This window comes from Phaethon aethereus (assembly GCF_964289735.1).
Source record: "Phaethon aethereus genome assembly, chromosome: 16".
In the NCBI taxonomy this organism is placed as follows: Eukaryota; Metazoa; Chordata; class Aves; order Phaethontiformes; family Phaethontidae; genus Phaethon; species Phaethon aethereus.
The window spans coordinates 16686290-16696577 of NC_138592.1; the positions used below are offsets into that span (position 1 = coordinate 16686290).

Here is a 10288-nt window from a genome sequence, read left to right on the forward strand (position 1 = left end):
GTCTCAGGCCTTAGATCATCCCTTTTTCTGGAACAGCCGTAGTTTTACCACATGTGTTACATATGATAAGAGCTTCTGTACTTTAAATTCTGCCATTGGATGGATCCTGCTTGGCCCACGCCTCAGTTCTTTTCCTCTTTAGTTCCTGTCTATCAGTTTGGTCTATTGGCTTAGTTTTAGTTCCTGTCTATCTGTAGTCCTCCTTGCTTCAGGTCTCGGTCCTGGTGTGATGCTCAATTGTTCTGGCCTTGCTGTTGTCCTAGTATCACTGGGATACTTCCTTTCTTCTTTTTTCTGCCCATGCACAACGTACTGCCCAGCGTCCTTTTGGACAAGTAGCAAAGTGCATCTTCAAGCACAACACTGACATCTGTTCTTTTCTCTAACGTCTCTTAAGTCTTCCTGGTCAATTAGCTGTGTTATAGTCAGTCTTTGCTTTTGCTGCTGCTTCCTTTTCCTTTCGCGCACTAGATCTGGCTCTCACCTGCTGTCTGTGTCCTTGCTTCGTGGACGTTGGTTCAACCTGCTTCTGACACTGTGGGTGATGTGCTGCCATGCCCTTAGCCCCGGCCTTTCAACAAGCAGAAGAGCAAACACATTTTCATATTCTTCTGAACCTTGCCACATTCCATTCTTCTTTTTTTTCTCTGCCTGGAAGTTTCCTGTACTCATGTCTACTTTGAAAGCCCGTGTGGGCTTAGTCCTGGAAAACACAGACAGGCAGAGAAAAAATGATGTTTTCTCGATAGGGTGCAAATCAGGGTTTGGTTTTGCTTCGCTTTTCACCTTCTCCTTCTCCTTCCCCTTTGCTGCTGCAGAGACACAGATGGCAGAACGCAAGAAGAACTCTCTACAAGCTGCCTTGCAGGAAGAGGCCACTGCTCTAAAGGAGGAGGCTGTGACTCTGCATCAAGAGGTGGCATCTTTGGCAAGGAAACTGGAGAGTACCGAGAAGCAAAGGAAGGATGTCCTGGTGAGGCTGGCAGATGCCGTGAAGCGCCATTCCTTACACTTTTTTTTTGCCTTCTGTTACTAATTCTGAGGAGCAACTTTTTCCGTTGGAGAGCTGATTTTGGGTGGTGGTGTACAGGTTCAGTCCAGATGTGAGAAGATGCAGAGTAGTTTCCCTCATTTTCCCCTTCCTTCCACTCCTCCTTCCTTGTTTCCCAGGCTTTTGCTTTCCTGCCAGGCCGTGTAGCTGCATTAGCAGGGTCATCGCCTTGGGTAAGAGAAGACAGTCCAGAAAGGAGAGATTGCTAGGATGACCAATGTCACAGACTATGTGGAGAGACCACAGACCACTACAAGAGCAGAAGAATACTGCTTAGACCAGTGGTGTTTTTTCTGGTTTAACATTTCCAGTTGCGTTCTTGTGAATAAGTAGGAAAAGATGCCATAGTCATAGAAAACTCAGTTATGATTTGGGGTGTTTATTTTCCTCAGTTCTGAAGATTTCTATGCTTGAAGCTTAAGTCAAAGTAATTTCCAAACTTGTTGCTTACCTTGCTTACTTACTTACCTTGCATGGTTTGGCAATTATTGGTGTCCAAATCCATATGTAGATTTCTCAATGGATCAGGAAAACAGGGGGAGAAGACAAAGCTGGATAATAACAGAAAGTTGTTCAACATTGCCCGTCTGAGCACAGACAGCGGGGAGAAAACAGAGGCATTTGGGAAATGAAAGTGCTGATCCAGCTAAATATGCATGTCTGCAAGGGGAAAACTAGTCCTGATTTCAGCCACAGAAACGCAGAGTGATAGACTGTGATCTGACCATTACTCTTTCAAGAGAGGACAGTGGGGTTCTAGAGGATGGTACCATGAAAATTCTGCACAGTAGAAGTCCAAAACCAAAAAAAAAGGTGAATGAGGTATTCTCTCTTCCCATCCTAATAGAGAGAACTTCATCATGCCACTGCCTAAATGATGCTTAGTCTGGACTTCAAATCCTGGCTGCAGTTCTGGCAGCTCCTGCCCAGAAGAACACACTAGAGCCAGAAGAGCTTCCGAGAGGGGCAAAAAGAAAGATGGGGCTGGCTGAAGAAGCTGGGCAAGACGCAACCTAAAGAGTGGTGCAGGAAAGGGCTCCACCGTCCTGAGAGGCAGGGAGAGAGGGGGCAGCGGTCGTTCACTCTCTTCTCCGGGAGATGAACAAGAGCCACCTGATGAAGGTAGTGAGAGCCTCTGCTGCAGGCAGAGGACAGGAGGTGGTGTACTTACAGCAGAGCAGGCCTGTTGAACGCCTTGGCAAAGGGTGCTGCAAATACAGCAGGTCTGCATGGCCTCAGGAGGAGGCTGCGAAAGTTCTCACAAGCTGGAACAGTGCTGGGCTTGGGGAGGTATCATGTCAGTCTACCCCACCCTGAGGCTTTCTTCCCAGTGTATGCGCTTATAGGCAGGAGAGTAGCTCAGACATTTGAGCCAGTGCAGCTGTTCTTACATGACCAATATTTTCCCACTTCTCCATTTCACAATGACTCCAAAAATCAGCTGTGGACAGAGTTTGGTAAACACAGTGCACTTCCCAAATCTTCGTTGAGAGACAGCAGAACATTTACATCGAGCAGGGAAACCAACTGAATAGCTGCTAATTTCTAGTAAAAGCTCAAACTTCAGTGCTTGACTGCCACTGGAGCTGGAGTTCAACTCTTGTAGGAAAAACAAACGTCTAGATATATTTTAGACCTATATATATTTTTCTGTATATATATATGAAAATAGATATTTTCCTCCCTGTTTTGCAGCATGAACGGGAGAGGCTTCAAGCAGTTGGAGAAAAACTGGTATGGAAGATAAAACTTCTTCAGGAATCAGTCACAGGCTCTGAAACCCAAGCAAATACAGCAAGAGATGATATGAATCACTCCCGGGAACATGAACTCCAAACTACATTGTCTATGTTAAAAATTGAAAATGAGGACCTGAGAATGCGGTGGGAGAAAATCCAGATGCTACAGAAAGATGCAGCAGAGGTGAAAGCTTTGCAGGATACTCTCACTCACATGACTGCCCTCCTGTCAGAGAGGGAGGGAGAATTGAAGTTATACCAGGAACAGATGAGAATGCTGGAAAAGCAGAAAGAAATGCATAAAACTGCTCTTGATCAGGTTATTAAGGACATAGCAGAGGAAAAAGAGAAGACAGAATCCCAGCAAGAACACATACAGGAGCTGGAGAAGCAGCATGAAAAACAAAGGACTGCTGTCAGCAAGATGAGCCAAGAGCTGGAGGAGAGAGACCGGAAGATCAGATCCCAGCAAGAAAAGATACAGGAGCTGGAGAAGCAGCTGGAATTGCAGAGGGCTGCTGTCAGCAAGATGAGCAAAGAGCTGGAGGGGAGAGACCAGGAGATCAGATCCCAGGAGGGGAAAATAATGATTCTAGAGCAACGCGGTACATCACAAGTGAGAAATCTGCTTGCGGATCTTGATCATATGAAAGGAAACTTGAAGGAGAAAAACTTAGAGCTTATGTCTCTGACTCAGCAGATGCAGGAACTGGAAAAGGAGAGAGAACAGGTAAAATCTCTGCACGCAAGCCTTGAACACCTGAAGGCACTTCTGAAGGACAGAGAGAGTGAGTGTGATTCTCAAAGGGATCAGTTAAGTCTCTTGCAGCGGTACAAGGAACAGCAAGAGGGACACCTGCAAGAGCTTCGTGGTAAAGTAGAGAAGATGACACTTTCTTTATCTGAAAAAGAGCGAGAGCTTGAGTCACAACAAAAGCAAATCCAGGAAGCTGAAGAAGTCATGGGAATGCAGTTAAGGACTGTCCGTGACCAACTGGAGCAGACCTCAGCAACCTTAAAAGAAAAGGACAGACTCCTAGACATGCACAAGCAGCAAACAAGGAGCTATGAGGAAAAAACAGAAGAACAGATTAATATCTTACACAGAGACTTAGAATACACTAAGGCAATACTGAAAGACAAGGATTTAATGATTGAGTCTCAGAGGGAAGTGATTGAGGCCTTCCAAAAACAAGAACAAGACTCTGAACAGCAGAAGGAAATTCTGCAGCATCTTCAAGTGGCACTACAGGAGCAAGGACAAGAAATCTTATGCCTTAGAAAGCAATGTGAGGCACGCAAGGAAAAGGAGGAAGAGCATGCAGCTGAGCAAAACACATCTCAAACACATCTTCAAGCACCAAAACTGACTCTGAAAGACAGCGAAAAAAAGATAGAGGTTCTGGAGGAGACTATCTCTAGGCTTCAACAGCAAAAGGAGGAGGCAGTGCTGCAGACTAAAGCCATCCTGCACAAACTAGAACGTGCTGAATCGTTTCTAGAAGCTAGAGATCAAGAGATAGTGTCTTTGCAAGAGCATGTCCGGGCCCTTCAGGAGCAGAAGGAGTTGGAAGGCAAGCAGGCCAAGAGTCTAGAGCAGGATCTAGACAAAATGAGCCAAATAGTGAAGAAGAACCATTTGGAGTTCCTCAGGCAGACAGAGCAAATGAACATGTTGCAGCTTCATGAAGAAAGCGTGAAAGAAGCACTAGCATCCTGCCAGAAGCAAGTGAATCTGCTTGAGGAAGTGGTGAGGAAGAGAGATGAAGACAATGCAACTCTTCTGCAAAAACTGGAGCTCCAAGAAGAAGACCTGGAGGCCTTGCAGAATCTCCAGCTTAGGCGAACCAAGAAGAACGAAGAGCTTAGACAGCACGGAGAGCAAGAGAAGCTCCTGGAAGAAGGCTTGCTTGAGAGGGAAGGAGAGACCGAGGCTCAAGGTGAGCTACAAGAGTTAGAAGAGGAAATAAGAGGTCTTCGGGAAGACCTCCAGCACGTTCAGCAGACTCTGACAAAGAAGGATGAAGAGATCAAGCGCCAGAGAGACAGAGTCAGGTATTTAGAGAAGACTCTGACAGGGAGAGAACGAGAGCTTAGGAGGCAGAGTGAACTCGTGAAAAAACTGGCATCAGCTTTGCGATGGAACGGTGAAGGGGAGACCCTACAGAAACAAATCCAGAAACTCCAGAAATGGGAGGAAGAGGAAGCCGAGAAGAGGAAAGTTCTCCAGGAGAGAGACCATCTCCTGAAAAGGCAGAAGGAGCTAAGCCGACAACTGGAAGATGAGAGGAGAGCAAAGGGGGAAGAATTGGAGCGTGTGGTTGCTATTTTGAAGCAGACTGAAAGCGGAGAAATCGAATGGAAAGAGAAGGCACAAGCACTGACTCTTGCCCTCACCAAGAGTGAAATGGCCAATGGGACTCTGAGGCAAGAAGTAGCCATCCTGCAGAGTATGGTTTCGGAGAGGGACAAGGACCGGTTTCATCTTCAGGTAGGCACTGTGATTGATCATCAGTCACCTAAAATGTCTAGAAGGGATTCTAAAGATGTTTCCCATAAAAACATGGGAATATATGTTTCCCATAAAGATATGACCTGCTTGGCCAAAGAAACCAGGATTGCAGCCAGCAGGCTTGCCTGTCTGTGTAGCTGCGGCCAGAGACCGTTCACATGCTCGAATGTGTTCTGTTGAGTCCAGAAGTACTCAAAGAACTACAGAGCTTGCTGTGAAAACTCAGTCAAGTCCAAAGGTTGGGGGTGGGTAATTCCCATCTCCTGTCTAGGCAAGTTTAGCCGGCGTGTCATGGTTAGGATTGGGCATGGAAAGGAAAGGGCACAGCGGACCAAACTAATGCGCTAAACTTGGTAGAATTTTATAGCGATGTCTGAACAGCAGCTACACTGCCGGTGCTTAGAGGATGCTTTCAGAGGTGCAGATTTCTGAGGTGCAGCTTTTCCACTGTATTAAATAGAATGGAATTTGTAGCGTTGCCTGATCAGGGTAAAAGCTTCACTGCACACTCAGGATGTCCGTGTGCCACAGTCCAAAAAGCACGAAGGCAAATTTGTGCGCATTTCTCCAAGTTGATGTGGAGGAGGGCCCCTAGGAAGAACGTGTGTTGTTTTGGCTTGTGGACCAGGAGGAGAAGAAGGGACTTGGCACTGTCCATTCCCGAGTCCGCTCACTCTCCCTGGCGTGTTGATCCTGGCCCTCCTAACCTTTATGTGGCACCAGCTCCCATAATCTCCTCTCTGGACACCCAGCAGGCTGTTGCAGAAGGGGAGCAGCTACCGTGGCTCTCGGAGAAGGGACTCCTGTTGCAGCGGCTGGAATGTCTGCAGCGAGCAGTTGCGAGGCTGGCACATGAGAAGACGGAGCTGCAGCAGTTCAATGCTGAGCTCAGGAGGACTCTTGAGCAGGTAAAATAGGCTTTCGCCGCCTCTGCAAAGCCTCGCGGTCCTCTGGAGCACAACACATTTGCACAGGCAGCGCTTTGGAGTCCTCTGCTTGTTTCCTTCCCTCTCCCACTTCCCCCTGTGGACACACACTTTTGTACTTTCCCTCTCTTCTGGCACCCCATTGCCCTCACAAATGCACATTCACTCCGGTACCACCCTTCTCGCCCACACACCCGTTTGACTCTCGTGTGTGTCAGGAACTGTTTCCTCTTGCTCTTTCTCTTTGCACAGTCTACATCGAGCGCCTTCTGCCCGTAACGTTCTCTGGTGCAATGAACAGTCTCTGAGCAGACATCTCCTTGCCATGGCGTGATGTCCAGAGGTCCTTTTGCTCCTTGTTCGGTGGCAGGTTTCTGTGACCCTTTCTCCTCTGCAACGTGCAGGTGGAACGTGAACGGAGGAGACTGAAGAGAGTTTATGGTGGTCGGTCGCTGCCAGATGCCCGTGGATTTTCTCTCTCGGAGTCTGACCAGCACAAGATGCCTGCTTCTAGGGAGGTGAGGACAGAATCTGACTTGGTGGGAGGAGGCTGTGGCCACAAGGAGGAACAATGGCAACTCCCAGTGGCAGCAGCCCCCCAGTACAGACCTAATAACGGAAGTTGAATATATTCAACCGTGCCCCGACCAAACTGGAGACTAAAAAGAAACGCTTGCATTTTCTTCACAGGAGGAGTCTCCTGCTCGCTGCAGTCGATTATCTGAGCTACAGAACCAGGTGAGGAGTAGGAGAGCTCTCGCCAAAAACCACTGTGGCTGTCCTGATGGGCACAGCTTTGCATTGTGCTTCAGGCCGAGTTTTGTCTGGCTGTCAGGAAGGGGCCACCCCAGTCACTGTCAGTTAGACACATCTGTTGGCCCTGGCCAAACAACATCATTCACCTAGGTCTAGTCTCTGACTCGCCTCAAGGTCAGGCAGGGTTGGAGGAAAGTCAGAAAACTGGAACTTGCCTGAAAATAGAGAATATTCCATGGATGTTCCCCTTGAGTCTTACTCATCTTGTTGACTGCTTCCATTTTCCCTTGACTCCGTTAACAGTGGAGCTTGCATCGTATCAGATCTGCAGGGACCTGAGGGAGTGCCAGCACTTGTAGCCTTCAGGCGATTGTTGGTCTCATACTGCTGTGCCGTGCTAATCGTGTCTTGTGGTTTAGCCCCAGCCAGCAATTAAGCAGCACGCAGTTGATCGCTCACCCCCCGCCCAGGTGGGATGGGAGAGAGACTCGGGGAAAAAAACCTCATGGGTTGAGACAAACACAGTTTAACAGGACAGCAAAAGAAAAGGAAACAACAAGGATAACAATAATAACATTAGTGATAAAGGAATATACAAGAACTGGTGATGCGCGGTGCAACAATTGCTCACTACCCGGTGATCCATAGCCCATCCCTGAGCAGCAATTCCCACCCCCCCACCCCGACAACTCCAGTTTATACGCTGGGCGTGACGTTATCTGGTGGGGAATATCCCTTTGGCCAGGTTGGGTCAGCTGTCCTGGCTGTGCCCCCTCCCAGCTCCTTGTGCACCTCCCTGCTGGCAGAGCCCGGGGAGCTGAAAAGTTCTTGACTGAGTAGAAACACTACAACTACTTAGCAACAACCAAAAACGTCAGTGCGTTATCAACATTATTCTCATACCAAATCCAAAGCACAGCACTATACCAGCTGTCAGGAAGAAAAACGAAAGAAAAATCCCAGCCAAAACCAGGACATCGTGATCCCAGTATCGGACCGAGTCAGAGACCTAAGCTCTTTTTATCGGTGTAAGAATGTACATTCCAGCTACTGAACCCTACTGCATCCTCTGACAGTGGTGCTGGCAGCAGCAGCAGCAGTCGCCAGACTGCGCTTCCGTGTACTTTTATGGGTCTGGTGCACCCCGGTCTCCCTGAGGCGGTGAATCTTCACAGGCGCTCAGGGCAAAATGCATATTTATGTCAGTCAAGTATGCATGTCCTTACTCATGAACCAGCCAAAAGGGAAAGCACAGGAGAAGTCGTATCTTTTCTAGATACAACAGGGGTTAAACTTTATCAGTTCTCAAGTCTTCCAGGTAGGTATGCTAGAAATGTGAATAGGGCTGGCTGGCTGGCTAAAAATTGAATTAATGCAGCAGAGCCTGACCTTGCTCTTCAGTTATCTAAAGACAGATAAACACCCTCCCTCCATTTCCAAATCATGTTTCCTTCTGAGCCTGGTCTTAAGAGAAAGCAAAAGGAATGCAAAACTGTATTTAATGAGTGTGCAGAACAACTTTCATCGAGGTTGGGTACGTGTGTATAAATACAGAACCAACATCAAAAGAACATGAAACCAAAGGTTACATACGAGCATTGAAAAACATCCACACCAATAGTAAGTGAAGTGAAATAATCCCCCTGGGATTTAACATTCATGCAAGCAGAAACAAAACAAACTAAAAAGGACAAAATAACTTTTTTCTTACAAGCGGGCAAGCTTTTTATTTAAGAAAACAATTTTAGTTTTTCAGCATTTCCAGTGTTTCTTGTTCCTTCAGACACGTGAATATTGCATAAAGACAGGGAGGAGAACTTGTGTTAAAACAAGCAAAATGCCCAACACTTACTTTGCAGAGAAAAAAGATGATCGCAGAGAAAAAAGATGATCATCATCAGGAGACGGTCAGAGGTCCTCAGGGCATAAAGATTACCATGGTATAAGGATATTAAGAAATAATTCTGGGGTCACATAAGGTTTGGGTAACGCACTTTTTTCTGAGAAAGTCGGAGATGTTAGGGGCTTGATTTTTTATGAAAAACGCTCAGGACATTTAGAATGCCAAACAGAAGTGAAATGTGGTTTGAATCTGTTTCAGCAGCTGTTACCCAATGATGAGATGACAGTGCACTTACATCTCTTAAGAGCATGAGATTCATAGGCTACCTGTTTCAAAACACTGATTCGTGTTAGTCTATAGACATGTCTGCGTTAAAACAGACATATATACCATACTGTGTCAATAAATAACTCGGAATATCCCAATGTGGTTGTAACTAATAAAACCTGACATACAGTAACTCTGAAGAAAGACCTTCATGAGGTTTACCCACTCACACAGTATTTAAAAGTGAAAAAAACTGGAGAGCAATTGCTGGTAATCTGATTTTGGTGGCTCCTCATTAGCTTTCTCCTCATTGGCAAAGTAATTGAATTTAGCTAATGTTAGCAAACTTGTATGTAACTTCAGTCTTTTTTTTCCTAGTCTAAACAGGACCTCTGTCTTAATGGAAGGATTTCTGCCAAGCCAAAGACAGAGAATCAAGGCTCATAGATCTGAGAAATGGGATCAACTCCGCTGGGCGAGGGCACTCCCTGCCTTTTACCTATATTCCTCTCAGATTCTGCTGGCGCCGTCAAACCTCTCCTTATGATGAGTATTAGAATCTATAAAGCATTATTTCAGGCAAATGATTTCTGGGGACAAAATGCGAGTAAGTGAGAACAAAAACACTGGCAAGGAGAGAGAACTGAAGGGTACACTGAAGGGTAGGGCTGCAATTCAGAAGGACCTTGACGGGCTGGAGAAATGGGCTGGACTAAGAGGAGCCAGGAATCCTTCCTCTCAACCACCTGTCTTAAGCCTACAAAAGCCCCCTCCTCGCCCAGTGGAGGGATAGACTGTCAGAGTTACAGCACCCAGCACTCTCTAACATGTTATCTTTCCTTCCTGGTTTTTGCTGGGAACAAAAACACTATTAACGACTTGCCCTTGGTTGTGCAAATGAGAGGTTTTGTTGCAATTATCTTAATGATCATTTTAATCCTAATTCTTTACATTCTTTTTCCTGGCACTGCTGACTTCCTGTTTGGTCAGCAGACTGCTTTTATGTTTTTGTAATAAAGGCATTCTTTAACTCTTGTTTCCAGAGCTGATGTGAATATACAAACCACTTACTTACTAAAAGGACAATCAATTAGAGGACTGACCCTGAAGAAGTGGTCAGTGAAACCTTACTAGAAGTCCTCTTCCCAGGTAGAGGGCAGACGCACAGTCCTTTCCATTAGCCAACAGTGCTCC

The 10288-nt window shown here is 46.5% G+C and overlaps 1 protein-coding gene across 1 annotated transcript in view; it reads left to right on the top strand.

Moving 5' to 3' along the window:
- LOC309410748 (uncharacterized protein) overlaps nt 1-10069 on the top strand; it is a gene marked incomplete at its 5' end in the record, with an annotated part of 29986 nt that extends 19917 nt beyond the window's left edge. The window contains 4 exon segments of the mRNA XM_082007194.1: nt 819-973; nt 2747-5281; nt 6055-6210; nt 6633-10069. Coding sequence (XP_081863320.1) covers nt 819-973; nt 2747-5281; nt 6055-6210; nt 6633-6854 — 3068 coding nt within the window. The 3' untranslated portion in view covers nt 6855-10069.
- Nucleotides 10070-10288: the final 219 nt, after the last annotated feature.